The sequence below is a fragment of the Schistocerca serialis genome, chromosome 5, assembly GCF_023864345.2.
Source record: "Schistocerca serialis cubense isolate TAMUIC-IGC-003099 chromosome 5, iqSchSeri2.2, whole genome shotgun sequence".
Lineage (NCBI taxonomy): Eukaryota > Metazoa > Arthropoda > Insecta > Orthoptera > Acrididae > Schistocerca > Schistocerca serialis.
In genome coordinates this window covers 203267111-203294286 of record NC_064642.1, presented here as the reverse complement: position 1 = coordinate 203294286, position 27176 = coordinate 203267111, and the positions used below count along the sequence as shown (strand labels likewise).

Genomic DNA, 27176 nt, shown 5'->3' with positions numbered 1-27176 from the left:
TTCATTTAGCCCATTTCAGCAGTTTGAAAAATGTGCCCATATTTAGCGCACTTGATTCCCAGTAAGAAATCTCATAGCTAAGAATTGGGTCTACTTAGGAACGGTATTTCATCACAAGATACTGACTATCACACAGTGACAATAAGAGCCTAAGGACATAACATGCTGATGGTGTTTTATTTCCAGTACCTTCATTGTGTTCATTCCATGACAGCTGACAGTCATTACTCATCCATAAGAAACTGTGTTTGCTATATAATCTGTAGATTTATGTTTAATGTGATAGAGTTGTTCAATGTTTAATGTGATACAGCTGAAACTTCCTGGCAGATGAAAACTGTATGGCAGACCAAGACTCAAACTTGGAACCTTCAACTTCCACAGACAATTGCTCCACCGATGAGGCTACCCAAGTACAACTCATGACCCATCCTCACAGTACCTTATATCCTATCTTCCAAACTTCACAGCATTTCTTCTGCAGAACTTGCAGGACTAACACTCATAGAAGAAAGAATATTGAGGAGATGTGGCTTAGCCACAGCCTGGTGAATGTTTCCAGAACAGAAATTTTCATTCTGTGCACTGGTAGATTAAAACTGTGTGTCAGACCAAAACTTGGAACTCTGGACCTTCGCTTTTCATGGGCAAGTGCTCTACCAGCTGAGCTACCCAAGCACAGTGCATGGCCCATCCTCATGGCTTGACTTCAGCCAGTACCTTATCTTCTGTCTTCCAAACTTCATAGGGGTTCTCCTGCAAAACTGCGTGACTAGCACTACCAGTATAATGGAATACTGGAGTAATGGATATTATGTAGTCACAGCTTGGTGGATGTTTTCAGAATGAAACTTTCACTTTGTGGAGGCGGGTACACTGATTTGAAACTTCCTGATAGAGTAAAACTTTCTGCAAAAGTGAGACTCAAACTCTGGACCTTTGCCTTTTCTGGGCAAGTCCTCTACCAACTGATCTATCCAAGCATGGCTTATAACCTTTCCTCTCAGCTTTACTTCCACCATTACCTCATTTCCTACTTTCCAAACTTCGAATCAGCACAACTTCACCGCAGAGCAAAAATTTCACTATGGAAAAATTTACCACGCTGTGGCTAAGCTGTGTCTTCACAATATCCTTTCTTCCAAGAGTGCTAGTCCTGCAAGTGTCATAGGAGAACTTCTGTAATGTCTGCTGAGTACTAGATGGCCTATCTTAGTGCACTGATCTTAGAAAAGTGCAAATAAAAATGTATGGGGTGTAAAAATGTTGTAGGCACTAACTTACAGACAAAATTAATGCAGGAAAATGACTTTATCATCTGTATAATGGGACTGAATTATGTGACAAAAAATGAGGCAGAGGTTTGTATGAAAACTCAGCAGTATTCACTAGAAGCTAACAAATGCAAAAATGCAGTAGTTCGTGTGTAAACAAAGAAATTCAGAAAACAGACTTTAAAATAAGGAAACTGTTTTCACAATATACCAAGTGTGATGCAAGCTGCATCAAAATCTGCACACAAAGCATGGAATGCATTTAAACTATGAAGGGGAAAGGTTTGTTTATGATCTTGTCAGTGAAATAATGAATGAAAGACTTTTAAGGAACAAAACAATCCATCAGCTTTCTGCATGTCCTACTGACAACACTGAGGAAAGTAAAATGAACAAGAAAGAAGAATGAAAAGCAACACAACTCACCATCCTAATTTAAACTAAAAGTGTGTGATGCTGCAAATATGACTCCTAACTACTAAATCGTGAATGCACCTGATCTAAAAATTTATCACCATAATGTGCAATCCCTGCTTCATAAGATCAACAAAATTAATGTGCTGTTACCTTGTGAACTAAAAGATATCTCATTGTTATGCATTTCTGAACATGACTTAACCCAAAATTAATTCAGAATGTCAAAATAAATAAATTCATTTTCTCTTCCTACTTCTGCAGGAAAAACAATGAGCAGGGTGAGCTCACAATTTACATAAAGGAAAATATAAATTTTACTACCTCACCTGACTTCACTAGAACAAATGTTGAAAAGGATTATGAAAATGCAGCTATAAAAATTACTCAATTCAACCAGGTTTTTGCTGCAGTTTACCAATTAACGTCTGGAAGTTTTGAACTTTTTTTTTTAACAAAATGGAGTCCCTGCTGAATAAAAGTAAATAAAATGGATTGTGAGATGATAATATGTGGCGACTTCAATATTGATTTCCTCATGAATAGTAGAAACAGAGAGGCCTTTGAACCTTGCAACACCCTGTAATTGAATGGCTGAAGTAAAAGCTGATATCTGAGTAACAGAAATTTGTGAAACAGATTTAGATCAATTTCTAGTGAAGAAAAGTTTACATAACACTTCACTAAAGGTTTTCAATGCAGTTTTTATTGACTATCTTGCTCAAATAATAAACTTAGAAATGAAAGGCAGTATTATTAACATGTCTTTTAAGAATCATATGCAGAAGGTATAATTAGGATAATGTAAGCTACTTGAACAGTTTACTACAGAAACAAAAATGGTCACTGGTTTAAAAAATTAATGTTATAAAAGAAAAATTCAACACTTTCATTGATACATTGACCAATTTCTTTCAGACTACATTCTCACCAAAAATTGTAACCATAAAGGAGGAATTCTAGAACAAGCAAATCGCTCACAGCGGTAATAAGGGTTTTATGCTAAAAGATTCTACTTCATGAAATATATAAATCAAAAAATTCCTCACTTGAAATACATGTATACTATAAAAATACTCCAGAATACTAAGGAAGGTAATAAGAGCAACAGTAATAATGCATAATGCTGAATATATTTATAATTCAGCTAATAAAGCGAATATTATATGGAGTGTTAGAAAAAGAGAATCTGGTGAACACAGACCATCCTTCAAAAATATAACACTATAACAAAAAATAAAAAAAACCCCTTAAAAGTAGTCAACATATTCAACAATTTTTTAACAGGTGCTACTGATAACATGACTATAAAATAAGTGCTTATAGAGAGTTAGTGCTTATAGAGGGCAAGATGAAGTAGCTAATGCAATAAAAGGACAAAAAAATTCCAACTCTGGAGGCATTGATAGTGTCCCCACAACAATCGTAAAGGAAAACGCATCAAACATAACTGAAATTTTTACACACCTATGCGACTGCCCACTTCAGGCATGCACTTTCTCTGACATATTGAAAACACCTAAAGCCATTCCAGTATATAAAAAAGGTGAGAAAGATAATGCAAATAACTACAGACCCATCACAGTTTCCTCCTGCATTTCAAAAGTATTAGGGGAAGTTATGTATGACAAACTTATGAAATTTGTAAATAAAAACAATATCCCTTGCGATGAAAAACATGGATACAGAAATAAGAGGTTAATGACAAATGAGTGCAGCAATTCCATATTAAGCCTGATGAACAAGAAACAGGAATCAATAGGAGTATTTATTGACTTGTCAAAAGCAAGGTGGACTATAAGATCCTTCTGTTAAAGTTTGAAAGACTTGTATTTGATGTCTTTCCAACAACTGGATCAGTTCCTTCCTGAGCAATCGTAAGCAGGCAGTGTGCATCAAGCACAGAAATATCACCCAATAAATTGTCTATGAACACTTGCCAGACTATAAACAAATTAAATACGGTGCGTCCCAAGGATAAGTAATGGGCCCCTTCTGTACCTACTGTGCATAAATGAACTCAACTTAAATGTGGATGCACATAAAACAATCGTATTTGCAAAAGTCACAACATTCCTACTAAAAGGAGACAACAATGAAGATTAGATTAGATTAGTACTTGTTCCATAGATCATGAATACGACACTTCGTAAGGATGTGGAAGGTGTCAGGTTAATAAAAGGTGCCTATACAAGATATTACATTAGACAAAATATTACATGACACTCAATATTATTAATTTTTTTTGTCGGGGTTGGGAAATTACCCAATTATTATATCCAAAAATTCATCTAATGAGTAGAAGGAGTTGCCATTAAGAAATTCTTTTAATTTCCTTTTAAATGCTATATGGCTATCTGTCAGACTTTTGATGCTATTAGGTAAGTGACCAAAGACTTTTGTAGCAGCATAATTTACCCCCTTCTGAGCCAAAGTTAGACGTAACCTTGCATAGTGAAGATCATCCTTTCTCCTAGTGTCATAGCCATGTACACTGCTATTACTTTTGAATTCATTCGGATTGTTAATAACAATGGCATACTTCAGTCTATCTGGGAAAATACCCTGCTTCAGAGAGCTATTACATATGTGGTTAAGAATCCCACTTATTTCTTGGGAACAAGCTTTTATTATCCTGCTGGAAATGCCATCAATTCCATGTGAGCTTTTATTCTTGAGAGAGTTTATTATCTTCCTAATTTCAGAAGGAGAGGTGGGTGGAATTTCAATTGTATCAAATGGTGTGGGTAAGGCCTCTTCCATTAACTACCTTCCTTCTTCTAACGAACATTTAGATCCTATTTTCTCTACAACATTTAAAAAATGATTGTTCAAAATGTTTTTGAATTCCGGCTTGTTGTTTATCAAGTTTCCATTCTCTTTGATGGTGATGCCGTCATCCTGTACTCTTGGTTGCCCTGCCTTCCTTGTAATAATATTCCAAATTGTTTTGATTTTGTTATCAGAGGTATTAATCTCAGACATGATGCACATGCTTCTGGACTTTTTAATACCCTTTCTTAATGTAGCGCAGTTGTTTTTATAATATTTGGCTGTTTCTGGGTCATTACTCTTTCTTGTTGTTAGATACAGTTCCCTTTTATGGTTACAAGATATTTTTATTCTTGTGGATTGACAAGACAGCCAATCCACTATGAGGAAGCCGGAAGGCACGCGTTTAAGTTCACGCAGGCCGGCGTGAGGTCTGGAACAGGACAAGGAATTTATAGTAGCAAAGAACGTACATAACTACTGGAATACTTAACTTTAATTCATAATTGGTGAACATCGCTCTTGACGGTACATGTTTTACAGCATCAATAGTAACTGGTAATGGCGCCTTGCTAGGTCGTAGCAAATGACGTAGCTGAAGGCTATGCTAACTATCGTCTCGGCAAATGAGAGCGTAATTTGTCAGTGAACCATCGCTAGCAAAGTCGGCTGTACAACCGGGGTGAGTGCTACGAAGTCTCTCTAGACCTGCCATGTGGCGGCGCTCGGTCTGCAATCACTGAGAGTAGCGACACGCGGGTCCAACGTATACTAACGGGCCGCGGCCGATTTAAAGGCTACCACCTAGCAAGTGTGGTGTCTGGCGGTGACACCACATTTATTCTTTTAGTAAGCCAAGGCTTTTTGCATGGTTTCTTATAATTAGATTTAACTACTTTCTTGGGGAAACAGTTTTCAAATTCTCTTACAAGCGTATCATGAAATAAGTTATATTTTAAATTAGCATCAGGTTCCTTGTACACCTCATCCCAGTCTAACTGCTGAAGATTTTATCTGAAATTTCTAATTGTTGAGTCATTAATCGAACACACAACTTTGGAGGGTAGTTTTGAATTACTGAATGGAGCTATGTCATATACTGTAACTAGCTGAGCATCATGATCAGAAAGCCCATTCTCAACAGGACAAGAATTTATGTTATTAAACCTATCTTGGTCTATTAATGTGTTATCTACCAATGTGCTGCTGTCCTTTACCACCCGAGTAGGAAAGTTAATGACAAATGTCAAATTGAAAGAACCGAACACTCTTTCAGTGAATCAATATTGAAGTCCCCACAAATAATAATTTGCTTTCCCCTATCTGACAGATAGCACAACAAGACAAGGCATCCAAGTTTTCCAGGAATAAATGAGAGTTTCCTGAAGGGGACCTATATACTGTTACAATTATAAAAAGGCCCTCCTTCAGTTTAAGTTGACAGGCACATGCTTCTATATGTTGCTCCAAGACAAAACCTTTTTGTATCTAAGCTTTCTACACAGTGATAACTTCTGACATATATGGCAACTCCTACTCCCACCTTATTCTCTCTACTCATATGTGCAGCTAGTTTGTAACCACTGATATTTACCCTTTCCATATCAGACACAATGTGATACTCAGACAGGCATAGTATATCTATTACATTATCAGATACAATGTCATCTAAACAAACCAGGAGCTCATCTACTTTATTCTTCAATCCCGGAATATTTTGGTGAAAAATGGTAAAATTATTTTTTACTTTACTTTTGTGAGAATCTACTTTTTTCTTTAATCCACCAATATTTTGGTTAAATATGGTAACATTATTATTTACTTTCCTGTTGTGAGAACTTTGTGAGTTTTGGACCTCTTTAGCAACTGCCTGCTTGAACTTCTCATCGGACCCTGATATTAGTCTAAAAAAGAGGTACATCCATGAGTACTAGTGTCTTCCCTTATGGATTTCACTAACAACCCTGCCAGTTTACCCTTCCCTTTCCTATTGAGATGTAGGCCATGCCTTGTGAAATCCCCCCTATCAATAGCCTCAACAGGAACCAATCCAATGTCTGATAGAGTGGCCGCCCTACGCAACTGATCCAACTCCTTATTTACCCTCCTGACAGAGCAGTTTAACTGGGGCTGATCATGCTGCACGAAAGCAGGCACCAGCCCAACATTGGTATGGGTCGTTGCTGAGGCTATTTTCACCAGGTCACACTCAATGCTGTAGCCCTAATCCCTATCAATACTGTTTCCCACTTCACCCACTATCATCACATGATCCTGCTTTGTGAATCCCTTGCACAAGGAACCTATATCCTCTACCACCTGGCTAAGACTTGTACTTGGCTTGAAAAAGTTTGTGACCTGGTACCTGTCACCTAATTTTTCCTGCAAAATCGGGCCCACACCTCTTCCATGGCTGCTACCTAGCAACAGAACTTTCCTCTTACTTTCTACTTTTTTTGAAACAGTTGGTTTCCTAGTGACATTCTGTTGCATCTTAACTACATCTTCTTCTACTGGAGCCTCTTCCATACTTAACTGTGGTAGCAAGGCAAATCTATTGGTTGTGCCAATTGGGAAACTGTCAGACACTGTCCTCTTTCTGTGGCCCCTGTTTCCAGCTACCACAATTACAGGAGTCAGTAAACACTGTCACAAAACAGCTTAGCTGCTGGGCACTGAATAATCAGCTTATATACAGACAAATGTCTGCTTGTGTCTGTGTATGTGCGGATGGATATGTGTGTGTGTGTGTGTGTGTGTGTGTGTGTGTGTGTGTGTGTGTGTGTGTGTGCGTGTGTGTGCAAGTGAGTGTATACCTGTCCTCTTTTCCCCCTAAGGTAAGTCTTTCCGCTCCCGGGATTGGAATGACTACTTACCCTCTCCCTTAAAACCCACATCCTTTCGTCTTTACCTCTTTCCTGACGAAGCAACCGTTGGTTGCAAAAGCTTGAATTTCATGTGTATGTTTGTGTTTGTTTGTGTGTCTATTGACATGCCAGTGATTTTGTTTGGTAAGTCACATCATCTTTGTTTTTAGATATATTTTTCCCACGTGGAATGTTTCCCTCTGTTATATTCATATCATTAATTTGAACCCAACAATTACATTTGTTATTGTCACTGTTGCATTTTGAAATCTTTTCTGTTATCTTACTTTCTCTTTCAATTTTTGCAAGTAGTTTCACTTTGTATTCACCTTCTCCTTTTTACCGTAATCTACAATACAATTTTATCCCGCCTATATATACTCAATAATAAGTAACCCACTTCCAAACTAAACTAAAAAAATTTTTTTTCCACTTTCAAAACTACCGCTGCTATAAAATCCACTGTTTCCAGTTCACAAACAGTTCCTTTCACCTATTAAACAACCATTTCGGCTAGTTCTAATAACTTTGGCTTTATTTCCATTTACGTTTTTCCCACATCACTGATCATTTTTAGCCGCTTCCCACAGGTTTTAACGTCATTATTTCTTTGTCAGACAACTGTTAGCCTCATTTTCATAATCTGCCACCACAAAACCACTCCTTTAATACATTTACACGCAGTTTTTTCGTATTTTCCCTTTAACGTGTTTAGGTGGCAACACAACCACCTAACCTTTGTGCACATCGTTGTTTACCAACCCAAGTTAGACAAATGTCTGCTTGTGTCTGTGTATGTGCTGATGGATATGTGTGTGTGTGTGTGTGTGTGTGTGCGAGCGAGTGTATACCTGTCCTTTTTTACCCCTAAGGTAAGTCTCTCCGCTCCCGGGATTGGAATGACTCCTTACCCTCTCCCTTAAAACCCACATCCTTTCGTCTTTCCCTCTCCTTCCCTCTTTCCTGACAAAGCAACTGTTGGTTACAAAAGCTTGAATTTTGTGTGTATGTTTGTGTTTGTTTGTGTGTCTATCGACATGCCAGCACTTTTGTTTGGTAAGTCACATCATCTTTGTTTTTAGATATATTTTTCCCACGTGGAAGGTTTCTCTCTGTTATATATATGCCTGCAGAAAATATCTAAAGTTGTATTTACAGCATGACTGCTTTTACTCTACTGAAGAACATTTAAATTTATGAAGTGTGTAATACAAATACTTAATGTATAGAGTGTATTTTTGCAACCTTAATTAAGTATGCCTAGAGATCACTTTCAGAGGTGTACTTATAACCTGGCTTGTACAAAATCTTATGCAAAAGATGCTTTAGCAGACAACAGGTTGGTGGGTTTGTTTGGAGAGAAAGGAACTAAACTACAGGATCATCAGTCCCATAGATAACATGGCCAATAAATACAATCCAATCATTTTACAACTAATAGTTCATTTATGAAGACTAGTATGGCTGCAATGGTAGAGACTTTCATAAAGCCAAGTGGCTCCAGAGACTATTACACAGTTTCAAGATAACTGATTGTAAAATCTGGAAATTCTCTTTTATCATTTGAGAAAATAGATAACATTGTGCTACTTTTGCAACCAGTCAATGAAAATTGGGATATTTCTGGATAGAATTTAACATGTGGTAGCGATACTAATCCACAAAAATAGAGAGAGGCATGTAATATCCAAATATCAGCCCATCTCTCTGCTATGTCTTGTTAAAGCTACTTGAGAGAACAATGTGTGATAGGATTTATAGCCACTCTGCAAAAAATAGCTTAGTTACACCTACACACTTTGGCTTCCATAAGGAATTCTCCACAGGGAGAGCTATATTTAGTGTAACAGAAGTAACTGCAGGTGAATTAAATTTCAGATGGTATCCAATGGGGATCTTCTGTTACCTTGCTAAGGCAGTAGACTGTGTAGATAATAACACTACTTAAAAAGTTTCCACACAATGGTAGGCATCAAAGGGGAACCTCTGACTTGGCTAGAATCTTACTTACACAACAGGAAACAGAGTTTGATTAATGGAGGCAGGTGTAACAATAAACTGAGACTAGAGAGATGTAAAATACGGAGTTCTGCCATGCTCAATTCTTGGGCCATTGATTTTCTTGATCAATGTTAATGTCCTATTAATTTCAGTTAATAACAGAGCAAAAATTGTGATTTATGCTGACAAAAATATTCTGCTCAAATGCCCAACTTCACAATGAAGGATACAGCCCAGAAAGTCACTAAACAAATATACAGATAGACACAGCAAATAGCCTGACACAATTTTTTTCAGTTTTCATTATACAGTTTGAGACAGCACATAACAAAAGTTCAAGTTTCTAAAATGAATATTAACAAGCAGGAAATTAATGAAACTACCCATGCAAAATTTCTGGGCATCCAGGCAGACAGTCAGTTAAGATGAAATGAACAAATTTATCAGCTCCTCAAGAAATTAATCTTAGCATGCCTTGCTCTGAGAGCCATTTCTCACTTTGCTGACAGAGAAATAGTACTGTTGCCATATTTTGCATTTTTCCATTCTGTAATCACCTGTGGTCTAATTTTCTGTAGAAATGCTGCAGGAGTTGAAAAAGTTTTCAAATTACAAAAATGAGCAGTGAGATACTGGGTCCCTAGCAGAATATCCTGCAGAGGTCTCTTCATGTTCCTCATGATATTCACAATTACAGGGCAATAGATTCAATAACCAATGTTTGTTGTCAACAACAGGGAATTCTTGAAATTGTGACATCCACAGCCATGAAAAGGACAGGGAAAAAATTTCCACTAAAGCTCTGCAACTCTCAGGAATGTATATCAGGGAGTTGAGAATAAGGCATAAATGTGTACAATAAGCTTCCCATCAATATAAAAAACGAAATTAATAATGTACAGGTATTCAAAAGTTACAAGGCACCCCTTGGAGTAAAAACAGAGGAAACCACTTAGGTAAGAACACACTCTTAAAAGGAAAAAGTTATACATTTACTTACATCAAGAATATAACAGATTTTAATTTAGCTTATGATTCTAAACATGTTATTTATTTATTTATCTCATTGGGATAAAAATTATACTTGCATTTCTTCTCCTTTTTAGCAGTCACTTAAACTTTGGCAGTAAATTGCAGGTTGTAATTTTTGGATGCATTCCGCTGTTCTTTAAAAGTAGGTAAAATAATGCACATACAATATGTAAAATCCTGATGTAATACTATATTGGTTCACTTGATTCATTCTATAGCACCTGTATTCTACTTTTAAAACATGTACTCAGCAGGACCAAATAAAAAACCAAATCAAATCAGCTTTTGTCAACCAGAATTTCTTTTGTAGGCTGGTTTTCCTGCTGGAGTTGTCAATGTTGTCCCAGGGTATGGGCCAACTGCAGGAGCTGCTGTTGCATCGCATCCTGATATTTCAAAAGTGTCATTCACGGGCTCTGTTCCGGTAAGAATTTTTAATGCTATAATAAGTTTGTTCTTGAAGTTTAAAAAATCGTAGGAACATTGACAGTCTGTTACTGGAAACATGCAGATTTTTGTGCATTTGGTCATTTAGAAATGCCTTATTTGTAATAAGTAGTTAATTTGAAGTAGGTTTAGTAATGTAAAATGTGTATCTGTACCTTTACATGAATGTTTTTGGCATGTTATACAGTGCTAGTAATTTTAATTGTTACTAAATCAAACAAAAACAAATACACTATATCAGAAAACAAATTTTAATATGGAGGTTTTTCCCCCATGAACGTTGGGCCTCACCAAGGTAGGGTAGCTTGTGTGCTCCAACAATACAGATAGACATACTGTAGATGCCACTACAACTGAGGGGTATCTGTGGAAAGGTCAGACCAATCTGTGGTTCCTAAAGAGGGGCAGCAGTCATTTTAGTAGTTGCAGGGGCAACAGTGTGGATCAGAGGTGGTCTGCTGGGCACCCATTTACCCAAGCCAATGCAGCCAGGCAGGCCTGATGTAAATGCAGTCAGTGTACCAGCAAGCATATGTCATTATGTAGAAAGGCAAAGTGAGAGAGCTTAACTGGGCAGGCAGGCATTATGAGTAGTGTGTAATAACTGGACATGATTGGAATTCAGAGGTGGCAGATTAAATCTAATACTGTGTTATTATTTACAATGTATTTACATTACACAGAAAAAGGGAGATATTGTTATTTTTCATTTATGTATAATATTATGTACATTTGCCATGTTTTCCTGTAAGTGAGAGAATGTCTGGTCAAATACTATTAATGGATTTCAGTTGAAGAACACCCCTCAGATGGCAATCTGTAATTTGATACTGATGTTTCTATTTGCAAAGCTTTAAGGCTTAAAAAAATTGTTCACATATATATGTAGAACCAAACATTACACATTATAGTTTTGGATGTATTTGAGAAAAATCTATCCTGGGGAAGGCAGGAATAAAACTGAATGATGCCATTCACCATTATAAACTTCTCCTTAATAAAGCATTCACATTGCAGATCTATTAATTTTAATAGTCCTTTTGCAGACACTAGTCTGATGTCAGCCATACATTGTGACATGAAAATATCAATACCTGGCTCAAGTGCTCTCAAATCCTTGAATCTTTTTGTCAATGGTACATCTAAATTATTGAGAGACTGAAGGAAATGACTCATAAGGTCATTATTAATATTAGCTCTGAATTTCTTCACATTCAGAAAATGCATGAAATTACAGCCGTGGAATTGATTTCTCTGTATCTTCAATTTCATTTGCACTGTACTAATTTTAGAAAACAGAGATACAATTAATTCACCTTGTACTTGTAAAGAGGTGGTGGTGGTGTGTTGGGGCTTATGGGCGCTCAACATCGAGGTCATCAGCGCCCTGACACACATTAAAAGGAACAAATGTGGACAGACCTAAGAAAACTAAAGCACACACTCAAAGAAAGCAGGAAAAGAAGGAAAATGCTACATAAGAAAGTAAAACCTAAGGAAAGGGGAAACATAGCAACAAGAATGTCACGGGAAATTGTTATTGGCTGGCCACTTACATAAAATATGGGCGAGCTTGTCACACAGTGAGCAAATTAAAATCCTCTCCCTAAAATCTTTGTAAAAACATTTGACAGGGCAAGCACTGAGAGTATTCAAATGACTCATTATGTCAGTAGTATTCAAATGACTTATTATGTCAGTACGAGGGTCAGAAAGCTCAGGAACAAACCTTCCTTTCATATTTATAAAACGATTTACCTGCTCAAGCAAAAGGAGTAAGTATTCGAGGGTTTTACCTCTACTTAGCCATCTTATCAGTCAGTAACAGGGTTTCTTATTGAAATCAGATTCCAGTAAACCCATTAACTCTTGAAACTGTCTGCAATTCAATTTTGCAGATCACATGAAATTTACAATCCTAACAATGACATTCGTAACCAAGTCAAAGTGCTTCTTCAACAATTACATAATGTACTGAGTGAAACTTCTGTTCTTGCTTCAACTTAGTTTTTAGAAGTTCCACAAATCCCACATTATAGCCAGCCATATTTTGGACAACATCAGTGGTGACAGAAACCAGCGATTCGAGGGCAGATTGATATTCTCAAGACCGTGTTCAACAGCATGAAATATATTTGCACCGGTACATGTATCTCTTATGGCCATTAAATCTAGATGTTTTGTGATATTCAGATTTATATCCATTCCTCAGATAATAATACCCAATTGTGCTATATCAGTAATGTTGTACTCTCATCAAGGCAGATAGAATATGCAATGAATTCTTGCCCCCTCAACATTAGTGACATTCAACATCTGCACTAAGGTCTCCTATAAATCATGCAATTTTACAATGAGGCAGATGAATTGCATTAAAATGTAGTTTACTAAGAGGTCATGTGGATTCACTGGTATTGTCAAGGTATTCTATTACAAATGGCCCTGTGGAGAATGGTTGAAACTCCTAAGCAATTAAGTAAGCAATTTTAAAGCTCACCCAGACTGCACCTCGTCTGCAGCTTCAGATTCCTAGAAATAAAATTGCCAAGTAAATAAAATTGTAATATATTTCTAATAATATTAGTAGTCAGTGTCAATTTAATTGAAGTAAGAGAGGTTAAATCATCACTGACAGAGTCTTTTAACAATGCAGTTAGTTGAAAATGTTTTTCTCCTGAACACTGTTATATATGTCACTACAATTTACTTTGTATGTCAGTCAATGTTATAGTTTTCTGCTATAACAGAATGTCCACATACTAAACATTCATCAAGTTCTCTAATTTGAACAAAAAGCCACTGCCCTTTCCACTGGGACCCTTGTTGCAAGCTGTTTGCACTACAACGTGGTCTCTTTTCAGCTGAATCCATATTCACAGTACCAGCTGTCACTGCAGTGAACCAATAGGTTATTTTATGCAGCCAAGATGGCCTACTCCACCTGCTCACTGTCTATATACTGAGCAGGTAGCCACTAGATGAAATGTCTAGTTTGAGCAGGCCTGGTCTGGATGATTAACTGATTTGGCCTTGTGTCATTAGACAACATGGCCTTGCTGTGTTGGCACTGTGAATAGTTGAAATCAAGGGAGAACTACACTCATGATTTTCTCCCAAAAGGCATGTTGCTCCACTATATGGCTTAATGATGGCTGATAGTTACAGAATTGCCAAAATGCCTCTGCAGCAGCTGCTTCACTGGCTGTGCAATGTGTGGAGGAGTGCCATGATTAGAATAGATGAGATGTAGTTTTTGTTCCAATTCATCCATAATGACAAGATCCTCTGAGAAGAGGAACATACCAGAAAACAAGAACACACGTAAATATTTAGAAAATAAAAACAGATATGCTAATGTAACTTCCATAGATGCCAAATGAAATTGCCCAGGTGGATGTGGAGTAGGTAAAAAGAAAAGACAAAAAATCATTTACAATGATCACAATGCTGCACAAAATTTGTGCAGAAGTCAGATTGTACACAAAATCACATTATGTGATATTATTAATAACATACATTCATCAGTCAGTTCTGCTAAGAAATTCATCAGCAGAGTAGCAAGACTTGACCACCAATAAATCCTTTAGATTCTTCTCAAACTGAACTTTTTTATTAGTTAAACTTTTGATGACTGCTGGTATTTTACTGGAGACGTATATTGCTGAATAGTGGACACCTTTTGGAAGCAAAATAAGTGACTTTAAATCTTTGTGGAAGTTATTCTTATTTCTAGTGTTGATTCCACGAATTGAGCTGTTGTCTTGAAAAGCTTTTCTTTAAGAAATAAATATATTGGGAAGCAGTAGGTAGAATCCCCAGTTCCTTAATCAGCCCTCCACAGGATGTTCTTGAGTTCACATCACAAATAATTCATATTGCATGTTTTTGGGCTCAGGAAACTTTAGCTTGGCTTGATGAGTTTTCCCTGAAAATAATTCGTATGACATATTGAATTAAAGTAAGCATAGTACACCAGCTTTTTATTTTTATATCACCTATATCTAACAACATGCACATAGCAAATAGAGATTTATGTAGGCACTTCAGCATAATTGCTGTATGCTCCTCCCAGTTAAATTTATCAAGCTGTAATCCCAAGAATTTAACACTGTCAACTTCTTCTATCTGCTTGTCATCATATTTTAGGTGTGTACTGGCAGGAAACATCTTACAAGTTCTGAATTGCATATAGTATGTTTTTTCTAAGTCAAAACATGGCCCTGGGAGTAGACAACATCCCATTAGAACTAATGACAGCCTTGGGAGAGCCAGGGCTAACAAAACTCTACCATTTAGTGAGCTAGATGTATGAAACAAGTGAAATACCCTCAGACTCCAAGAAGAATGTAATAATTCCAATCCCAAAGAAAGCAGGTGTTGACAGATGTGAAAATTACTAAACTATCAGTTTAATAAGCCACGGCTGCAAAATACTAACACGAATTCTTTACAGACGAATGGAAGAAGGGGTAGAAGCCGACCTTGGGGGAAGATCAGTTTGGATTCAGCAGAAATGTTGGAACACGTGAGGCAATACTGACCCTATGACTTATCTTAGAAAATAGATTAAGGAAAGGCAAACCTACATTTCTAGCATCTGTAGACTTAGAGAAAGCTTTTGACAATGTTGATTGGAATACTCTCTTTCAAATTCTGAAGGTCGCAGGGGTAAAATACAGGGAGCGAAAGGCTATTTACAATTTGTACAGAAACCAAATGACAGTTATAAAAGTCGAGGGGCATGAAAGGGAAGCAGTGGTTGGGAAGGGAGTGAGACAGGGTTGTAGCCTATCCCTGATGTTATTCAATCTGTATATTGAGCAAGCAGTAAAGGAAACAAAAGAAAAATACAGAGTAGGTATTAAAATCCGTGGAGAAGAAATAGAAACTTTGAGGTTCACCGATGACATTGTAATTCTGTCTGACACAGCAAAGGACCTGGAAGAGCAGCTGAACAGAATGAACAATGTCTTGAAAGGAGAATATAAGATGAACATGAACAAAAGCAAAATGAGGATAGTGGAATGTAGTCGAATTAAATCGGGTGATGCTGCCGGAATTAGATTAGGAAATGAGACACTTTAAGTAGTAAAAGAGTTTTGCTATTTGGGGAGCAAAATAACTGATGATGGTCGAAGTAGAGACGATATAAAATGTAGACTGGCAATGGCAAGGAAAGCGTTTCTGAAGAAGAGAAATATGTTAACATCGAGTTTAGATTTAAATGTCAGGAAGTCGTTTCTGAAAGTATTTGTATGGCGTGTAGCCATTTATGGAAGTGAAACATGGACAATAAATACTTTAGACAAGAAGAGAATAGAAGCTTTCGAAATCTGGCGCTACAGAAGAATGCTGAAGATTAAATGGTAGATCACATAACTAATGAGGAGGTATTGAATAGAATTGGAGAGAAGAGAAACTTGTGGTACAACTTGACTAAATGAAGGGATTGGTTGGTAGGGCATATTCTGTGGCATCAAGGGATCACCAGTTTAGTATTGGAGGGCAGTGTGGAGGGTAAAAATCATAGAGGGAGACCAAGGGATGAGTACACTAAACAGATTCAGAAGGATGTAGGTTGCAGTAGGTATTGGGAGATGAATAAACTTGCACAGGATAAAATAGCATGGAGAGCTACATCAAATCAGTCTCTGGTTTTTTGAAGGTATAGTGACAGAGAATTGGCTAGGAACCATTTATTAATGTCAATGAAAATTTCATTAGCCAACCTTTCCAATGCTATACTTGATTTACTATTTATTGCAATGTGTTTATCATTTGTAAACAAAACAAACTTGGCATCTGGTAATGTACTGATGAAAAGTCAGTGATACACACAAGAAAAAGAAAGGGACCTAAGATGGAATGTTGGGGACACCACATGCTATTGGTTCCCAGTTGGATGATGCCTGATAGCTTAATACATGTCTCTTTCCTATTGACACCTTTTGTTTTCTTTCTGTTACAGACAAAGGACTTGAACCATTTTGCAACATTTCTGTTACACCATAATATTCAAATTTACTTAAAAGCATATCGTGATTTACACGGTCAAATGCCTTTGACAGATCACGAAATGTAGCAGTAGACTGTAATGTATTGTCTGATGAATTAAGTATATTCTCACTGTCTGTTTAGGTAGCCTTCTCTGTATTATAATCCTATAGAAATCCAAATTGTGGCTTGGATAATATTTTATTTGTGGTCAGTTTGTTAAGAAGATGGCTGTATATTATCTTTTCTAAAATGTTTGAGAATGTGGGTAAAAGTGAAATTGGACAGAAGTTTGTTGGTCTTTTTTTTGTCTCCTTTCTTATGCATCTTGCACAAAAATGATCCTAGCACACATCCACACTGTTGAAATGTTAGAATGGTGGTGATATACAAAAACTCTCACAGCTTTAGGACTCATCTTGTTGAAGAAATAAGGATGTATGGTAAACAATGCCATCAACTGGCATCACACAGTTATCTTTGTATCTGAAACTGTACCAGTTGAGGTATGATCAATTTTTCCAGTGTCCATATTCTGCAATTCTGTGTACATTGACATGTCTCTAGAGATGGAAATGGGCTTCATCCATTCACATCGATGCTGTTGAAGGGTTGGAATGATGGTAATACACAAAACTCTCACAGCCTTTAGCAGTGTTGGTATGGCTAATAGAACTTGCAGGATTCATCTCCTTGATGAAACATGGCTGTAAACGACGCCATCAACTGGCACCACACAGTTACATTTGCTTCTGAAATGGTACCAGTTCAGGTGTGAGAGAATTTTCCATTGTCCACATTCTGCAGTTCTGAGTATCGATATGTCTTTGGAGATGGCAATGGGCTTCGTCTGTCCACAGGATGTTCCATGGCCATTCATTATCCACTTCCATGTGAGCAAGACATTCTGGAGCAAACATTTGTCTTATTGGCAAATCAGCACGAAGCAACTCCTGAACATGGGTAATTTTGTATGGACAACAATTCAGGATGTTTCATATAATTTTATGCACCATACTCAGAGGCATATCCGAAGTTCATGCAAATCCCCTTGCACTGTGTGTTTGCACACAACTGCTTGACCTCTACTGCAATGCCATGATCTCATCTTCTCTTGATATCTGATCAATTGTTTTTCTCCCACTGCCACATTGCACTTCATACTAACTTGTTGTTTTGAATTTTCATAATCATTTTCTCCAGGCTTTTTTCATACCCGTGAGTGTCCAGAACTTCTGCATAACTTCTGGGACACAGTCACCACTCTTGTAAAAGAGCTCTACTAGCAGTACGTGATCTTTCATTGAGACAGCAAGCCACGTGTCTCAGACACAAACTGAGAAACAGTCATGTACTTCGCATCTTTTATTTTGCATCTTCTGCTGCTTACAGCACCATTTAATGATAAAATTTTCTTTAAACTCTTTTGTTTCTGTAAGGTTTTCCCTTCTTCAATAATATTACTATCAAATTTGATGGCATTTTGAACAGTAGCGTCTTTTTTTTTTTTTTTTTTTTTTTTTTTTTTTTTTTTTTTTACAGCATTTTGAAACCGGAACTTTAAATATAACCACCCTGTGTTTCACTGATCTCTTCAGTGGTATGGGAGTTAATCTGGGGCAATTTTCCTGGGTTTCCCTTTGTAAATGAACATTTGGAAGTGGAGTTATGCATTTCTGCTTTTATTATGCTACCCTCACTTTCAGATCTTGTCTCATCCATGAGTGATTGGACATTGACTTTGGTACCATTATCAACCTGTGGGGAAGCAAGCACTACACCTGTATGCCTATGGTGTGGTCCCCATAGCTCAACAGTGGCTAACACATATCCAGGCAGCTCAGACAAAGAGTTACACAATAATATAAAACAAAATTAAATATTTGAACAATATCACAATACTGTGCATGCTGATGTAAAAGCATACCATTGTTATGTAGTCAAGTTTCAGCATGATCAACTGATTATTTTCCACAGAAATCCACTTTTTACGAAATTTCAAATATACATAATATTAAAAATAGAAAGTTGTTATCCTGGCTTTAGTTTCTGTTGTATGTAAAAACATGAGTTAACTGTTTTCATGAAGCTACCTCTTTTACCTTTTTATCAGATAAGATTTTTTAACAAAAAGTGTAATATTAAGTTAGATTAACCAACCTTTATAATTAAGATACAACGCTTTAATGACAGAATTATCTTTAATAATGGAGCTCTACCAGTTTTCAAGATGATAGTGTGATTTCAATGAGGTAAAGATAATGGAAAACAGACAGTTCAGAGGCCACAGTCTACCTTCAGTTCCAGTAGAAGTCAGAGTTTAAGAATTACTCAACTGGTTCTTTTATAGAACATTAACAGAGTACAGTTTTGATGACAGAAAGTTGTTAGCCTTCAACTATCAATGGTAAGTATTGTTTTTTCAAGTGAAAAGGGTGCTATATGAGCACTGCTACAGACAATGGAGGCATTCTAACTGTAGGTGTTCCATTTGCTGTTTGAACAGAGAGTGTATAAGGAACTATGTAGTGAAACTCGAGAGATCATTTGATTGTTGTCAGTCATTTACTAAAATGTAGACTTTCACGGCCGGAAATATCATGTCCATTATAATTATCCAGGCTGTTATGCCATGGTCGGTTGATGAATTTTGGGAATCAACACAGAATTCATCAACTGACCACGGCATAACAGCCCGGATAATTATAATGGACATCAGTCATTTTTGATGTATTTTGCTACACTTCAGAATGTGCTACGATTATGTCTGCGACCATGTCCACTGAGACTCAAATGGCTTTAAGATGACTGATCTGATTGTTTCCCGATCAAATTAGATATAGCACTTGCTTTGTACATATGTGTAAAATTGAAGTTTTATGGAGTAATAACTAACTGGAAAGCCTATGCTTCATTTTCTAAGTTTTGTTTTGTGTGGCGCCCGTAATGTTACAGAAAACCACATGGCAAGTGACACAGTTCATCCACTACCCTTATGATGAGCAATGAACTGTACTTAATTAACATAGGGAGAGGGAAGTACTAATACTTGGAACTTCAAGTAGAAGTCATATCTGGACTGTGTCAAGTGCTGATTACAATAGGAAAACTTTAATGAGTTGCAAAATTATTACTCATGTGTGTAAACTTTTATTGAATATACTGATTCATTAAACAACAGTAGACTTTCATTTATCATCATAGTTTCTGACTAGTGGATTATGCTTAGAGAGTCAGAACATTTCATTTCAGTTTTGAGAAGCTGAATTGTGGGCCGAACACTGCACATTATCCATTATTTTGTGGCTGCCCATATGACTAATTTAAGACTCTTGTGAGAGGCACTGGTATTTAAAAATTGTATACACCTTCAACAAAAATAATTAACAAACCACCTTAATTTAACGCACCACCCCACATATGCTGCATATCAGTTAGGGAAAGTAAACAATGAAACTGATCGGTATGGAAGTATAGAAAGTGAATCCTATAGGCACAAACAGAATAATGGGATGAAACATATAGAGGCACGATATAGTGGATGAAGCGGTGGGAACATTGTTATGTTTTTTTCATGAGTGGGAAGCTTAGACAATGAATGCTACCCAGGCTTAATCTGAATGTGGAGAGAGGAAAGAAGATAGTGCTATGTTGTGGCTACCATCGTCGGCGAGTGCAGAGGGAGACTGCATCATTGTGGAGCTTCTTGAGTGTACAAGCTACAGTGCATGCTCACCTGTGTCACATCTCACCTCCCGTCCCCCTTCCCCCATGCCTGGTGTTATTGCAGTAGGCAATATCCACTGCCATCAGTGCCACCATAGCTGCTGTTGCTGCCTGCATTACATTGTAATGTGCTGCAACATGGTTGCTAGTACACTATACCAGCATCACTCATCGAGTTCAAGCAATTAGCTTAAGTCAAGAATACTTAAAGCTGAGATTAATTACTTCTAACCAGTTGTGAAAGGTGAAGTTTACTGAAAAGGTCAAAGTGAAATTTAAACTAGGACCATTGTCTGGTGATGATTGTGTAGAAATAAAAATTAAAAATGAGTGTTTTTCTGAAGTATTGAAGAGAACTAGTGGAAACACAGATAGTGAAACTGAATTTGATGATTCTGGTATTCAAATGAGTCAGGTAATGATATAGGCTCCTTTGAAACCACTCAAAATGCAATTTGCAAAGATAAGGACACCAGTTTGGATACAGTTATTCTTTTCCAAAATTGAAGGAATAAATCTTAAAATGGAATCAAGTAATAGAAAATGAAAGAGTAGTTTAAACCTTAAAACTGATTCTAACAACGAAGAACTGCAAAATAAAATGGCTTCCATTTTAAAGTGTAAGTTGGAGTCCAGTAATAATACACTGAGGAATGAAATGAAATTGAATGTAGACAATTTAAATTATAATATTGACTTCAGTCATCATGATTTGAAGATCAAACTATGATAACAGTTGTCCAAATTATAAAAGATGTTTAGAACTGAAATCAGTCAAGTTATCAATGAATTCAAAACAGACAATAAGCTGTTAGAAGACAAGTTAATAGAGAGAATAAGCAAGGAATCTGAACTTTGCTCTAATTGGCCTGAAAATGTAAATTTGTCAACCAGAAAAAAAAGTGAAAACAATTTTTGTAAAACTATGTGAACAAATCACGAAATAGATTTCAGAAAAAGTAGAAACAACAGAATGCCAGTTAAATGATTTAAATTGTAGCATTGCTAAGACAGAAAGTAGAGGAACCTTCATTTATTTGTCTACTACTATCATACGGTATGTTGCTTCTGTTGATACTACTTTTATTGGATGTCAGAAATTTTGGTGTTTTGATCCAGATGAGCTATCTCACCCATAAATCTCTGGAATGATTTTGAGGGTGTGTTGCTGAAAGGGTGGTCTGAGCATGAGGAAACTTCTTTTACTCAAACTCATTTGACAAGAGATGCTTCGTGTTGGTCAGTTGATGTTATGCTACATTTTCAAACACTCTCTCAGTTTAAATCTACTTTCATGATTGAATACTGGTCTCATGCTATACAAAACAATGTATTAAAGGAATTTTGGAGTGGTAAACAATACAGTGCAGGTCGCAAGTCCATCAAAGAATTTTCTAGGAAATGAGCTTCATTCCTGTTACATTTGACAAAAGATGAAACTAGAAATTATGATATAGAGTTAGAAGGTAAACTGCCTTGGTATTAGCAAAAAAATAAATCATTTCTCCACCTGGGGATAATGTGAATAGATTCATTGAATTCCTAGAAAGGGTAGAGAGAGTGACTACCAATGAGGAGCTAGTGCATAGTAATAATAGACTCTATAACAATAGAAAATCCAGGATGGAATAACAACAATTTTATGAAAAGAATATATTGATAATCACCATATAGTGGAGATTAGTGGAGATGCTGAGTCACATATAGGCACAATGTAAAGACTATCAAAAAGTAAGCTTTAGGCCAAAAAGGCCTTCATTGGAATTAGACAAAACACACACACACACACACACACACACACACACACACACACACACACACACACACATGCAAATGCAACTCACGCACACACACACATGACCACAGTCATATGTGTGTATGTTAACTAATTTCGATGAAGGCCTTTTTGGTGACAAGCGTATCTGTTTGGCAGCCTTTATATTGTGCCTGTCTCCAACTCAGCATCTCTGCTATATGGTGAGTACGAAGTACAATAAGGCTGAGGAACCTATGAGCTGTGCTAGCTTGTCTAAAGAAGTAGAGGCAAATGCTGATTATTTATATAGCAATGATGTGAAGCATGCCACTGCTCAAAAAGTTTAGATGATGTGCAGCAAATAAAACTAAAAGAAGTTGTCAAATGCTTTGATTTGAAATTGGTGGACAGTGTAGGAAAGGCAGTAAAAAATGTGAATACTGGTAAATCTGCAAAGATACATGTGTGCAAATGTAATTGCAACTGAAGGGGACTATTTTACCTCTAGACAGACTGAGAATGATTTGCTAGATGAATCTAAATAAGCCCCTGTAAAAGTAAAATAAGCCACCCTGTTGTTGTAGAGTTAAATATTTCAGATGTAATAGTGTACTGTCTTCTTGATAGTGGCAGTGAAGCAAGTGTATTGTCCCAAGCATTCTTTGATTCTCTTCCCAGCAGGAACAAGCTAGGCCTCACCTTCTCGGGTCATAACAAGACCAACCTGAAAATTATCTTCCGTCTACAAAAAGGAACTATTGGAATAATTATCAAAAGTTCAAAGCTAATACCTTCCAGACATTTATTTCAGTATCTAAATATTCTACTCTTACTATGTCACTATATACAAATAACTGTAATCAATATAAAAAGGTAATCTGACAATTTCAAAACTGACTCAGGTCTTCACTCTTGTAATACAAGAATGTGCAATGACACCCATATAGAAACGGTATACAAGGCTTTAGCACAAAAACACAGAAACATTCATGGTACTAGATTGAGCAATAAAGTTTCAAAAGTTTCAGTACAGATAAAAGAAATAAAAAAACAGTGTTCATTTAAGGAACCAGTATCAAATTTCTACTGACAAACTGCTATTATAGTGTAAAAAAAAGTACTTGCAATAACTTTGTAATAAATAATTACATTCATGTGCTATGTATCAATAATAGTTTTAATCAAGTGCTTACCATGATATGAATTAATATTTTGAACAAAAGTGTTAGAACTATTATGTGTTTGTATGTAAATGCCAACTACAGATTACATTGCAACAACAACTACCATTGCTACTACTTATTTCTGACAGCTTTATCATCCATGACAATTGTGAGATCAGTGAAAGAGATAGGTGTGTGTGTGTGTGTGTGTGTGTGTGTGTGTGTGTGTGTGTGTGTATGTATGTGTGTACATGTGACGAGTGTTTGACTGCTCTTCATACTGGAACATAAAACTGATTTTGCTTTTACACTTAAACATAGTGTAGTAATAATTGAGGACTGAAAGGTGTCAAAATTGCGCCTAGGTTGGAAAAGCAGTCATGGCAGCAGCTGCACAGTCAAACTTGAAGAAAGTATCATTGGAACTGGGTGGAAAGAGTCCTCTGATAATACTTCCTGATGCTGACAGTAAGTAAACTGTTTCAAATAGAAATATTAAGGTAAATATGATACAAGGTGTTTCGAGACATATGTTTTGAGCATTGCTTGACTGAAATTTAATGTGGCTTAAGAAAAAAGGAGGAAGAAGATTGCGCTATCATGTACAGAGTGTGACAGAGGAAATATGATTTTTCAAACAACTTGTTAGATTTCTCTCTTATCACAGCCAGAAAGTGTAGAGAAGCAAAAAAATATAGATAAATTGGAACACTAGTTTACATACATACACACTATATCTTTCAAGCAAACAAAGTTTTGTGTTTGAAAAGTATATATTCCTACTATCTCACCCAACAGCACAGAAATCATTTTGCCTGTAAGATGTTGTGCAGCTGTCCATTACTGTAAAATATGAAACCATAACAGGTAAAAGTAACTCTGGGATGTATGCAGCATTTGCATATGAAGTGTAGAGTATATGCTTAAGATCAATGAACAGTGACATGATATGAAGTGATACAGACTGTTACTACATCATTTGCAACTTTTAGGTGTGCCTATTCCAACACAATTTAATATTTTGATAACCAGTAAGTTTGATTATGGAAGAAGTTGCCTCCTAATTTTGGTAAAGCTAATTATTTGCCTAACTCAGTTGTTATTCCAATTATCTCTTCTCTAATGTGACTGCTGACATACCAATGCATCTTTCATGTTGTTCTGTATTGACAAAACTTTGATATGTGATGTAAAAAACAAAAACTGTCATAGCAGCAGAAATAATAACACAATCATCATGTGTTTCAGTTGATGAAGCAGTACAGATAGCACATGATGCACTGTTCATCAACCAGGGACAAGTCTGCTGTGGAGGAACAAGAACTTTTGTGCATGAGGATATATATGATGAATTTGTTAAGAAAGCAAAAGCAAAAGCTGAAGCAAGGAAAGTTGGTGATCCTCTGGCAGATGGCATTATTCAAGGTCCTCAGGTAATAAATCAATCTGTTGAATAAATCACTCTATTGCAAAGAAAACTGTATACATCAAGTATAGCATTAAATTCCAGAAATCCCTGCGGATTTAATGAAATTTTTTCTACAATTAATGCATTTTTCTGCAACTGAGGAACAGTAATTTCTAATGCATAATGAGATGAAATTGCAAGGACAATGAATGGCAGACTAATACTTACCTTCCATGCAACTTTACAATTTCATCAGTAAATTCTCCACTTGACACAAATAATAAAATAATACAGTTTGAAATTAATCAGTCTTTAGAAGGAAAATGTTAAGGGTAGTCACATGCATCCACACTCACACTTTGCAAAGCACTATCAAGTGCATGGTAGAAGGTATTGCCCATTGTTCCAATTATTAGGGCTTCTTCTCATTCTGTTCACATATGGAGTGTGGCAAAAATGATTACTTCATGCATTTGTGTATGCTGTAATTAATTGAAGCTTGTCTTTGCAAGCTCTATGAGAATGATTCATAGGGGATTGACACATATTTTTATATTCATCACATGAAATTGGTTCTTGAAACTTTCTAAGCAGGTTCTCGTGGGATGGATTGCATATCTTAGCATTTGCCAGTTCACTTTCTTCTTCATCTCTGTGACACTCTCCCATAGTCAAACAGACTTGTGACTTGTGACTTGTGACCATTAAACAGCCCTACTTTTTATACAATCAGTATCGCTGTTACAGTGGTGGATTTAGCCTGTCAGAGGTCTGAGGTGGTAGAGCTAAATCAGGCCTCCGATCTACTAAGAAATTGATGTATTTGTAATGGGTACATTTAGCAACAGATAAATAATATAGATGTAACTGTTGATCGACAAAAAAATAAGTGCTCAAGTAATTGTAACACATGTAATTTAAATTTTGGGTGAGGAATTTAGAATACGAATCAGCATTTAGTGCAGCAACCATCAGGTAGAGTACAAAGAAATAAAAAAGAACATAAAGGAACATTACCTTTTATTTTATATGTTGTTGTTGTTGTGGTCTTCAGTCCTGAGACTGGTTTGATGCAGCTCTCCATGCTACTCTATCCTGTGCAAGCTTCTTCATCTCCCAGTACCTACTGCAACCTACATCCTTCTGAATCTGCTTAGTGTATTCATCTCTTGGTCTCCCTCTAGGATTTTTACCCTCCACGCTGCCCTCCAATACTAAATTGGTGATCCCTTGATGCCTCAGAACATGTCATACCAACCGATCCCTTCTTCTGGTCAAGTTGTGCCACAAACTTCTCTTCTCCCCAATCCTATTCAATACTTCCTCATTACTTATGTGATCTACCCATCTAATCTTCAGCATTCTTCTGTAGCACCACATTTCGAAAGCTTCTATTCTCTTCTTGTCCAAACTATTTATCGTCCATGTTTCACTTCCATACATGGCTACACTCCATACAAATACTTTCAGAAATGACTTCCTGACACTTAAATCTATACTCGATGTTAACAAATTTCTCTTCTTCAGAAATGCTTTCCTTGCCATTGCCAGTCTACATTTCATATCCTCTCTACTTTGACCATCATCAGTTATTTTGCTCCCCAAATAGCAAAACTCCTTTACTACTTTAAGTGTCTCATTTCCTAATCTAATTCCCTCAGCATCACCCGACTTAATTCGACTACATTCCATTATCCTCGTTTTGCTTTTGTTGATGTTCATCTTATATCCTCCTTTCAAGACGCTATCCATTCCGTTCGACTGCTCCTCCAAGTCCTTTGCTGGCTCTGGCAGAATTACAATGTCATCGGTGAACCTCAAAGTTTTTATTTCTTCTCCATGGATTTTAATACCTACTCCGAATTTTTCTTTTGTTTCTTTTACTGCTTGCTCAATATACAGATTGAATAACATCGGGGAGAGGCTACAACCCTGTCTTACTCCCTTCCCAACAACTGCTTCCCTTTCATGTCCCTCGACTCTTATAACAGCCATCTGGTTTCTGTACAAATTGTAAATAGCCTTTCGCTCCCTGTATTTTACCCCTGCCACCTTCAGAATTTGAAAGAGAGTATTTCAGTCAACATTGTCAAAAGCTTTCTCTAAGTCTACAAATGCTAGAAATGTAGGTTTGCCTTTGCTTAATCTTTCTTCTAAGATAAGTTGTAAGGTCAGTATTGCCTCACGTGTTCCAGTATTTCTATGGAATCCAAGCTGATCTTCCCCGAGGTCAGCTTCTACTAGTTTTTCCATTCGTCTGTAAAGAATTTGTGTTAATATTTTGCAGCTGTGGCTTATTAAACTGACTGTATGGTAATTTTC

At 36.6% G+C, this 27176-nt stretch overlaps 1 protein-coding gene across 1 annotated transcript in view; it reads left to right on the top strand.

Annotated features, from left to right (window-relative positions):
- LOC126481479 (aldehyde dehydrogenase 1A1-like) overlaps positions 1-27176 on the top strand; it is a 112012-nt gene that overhangs the window by 69172 nt on the left and 15664 nt on the right. The window contains exons 6-8 of the mRNA XM_050105258.1: positions 10671-10784; positions 23812-23914; positions 24695-24879. Of these exons, the coding sequence (XP_049961215.1) occupies positions 10671-10784; positions 23812-23914; positions 24695-24879 (402 nt within the window). The remainder of the gene's footprint in view (positions 1-10670; positions 10785-23811; positions 23915-24694; positions 24880-27176) is intronic.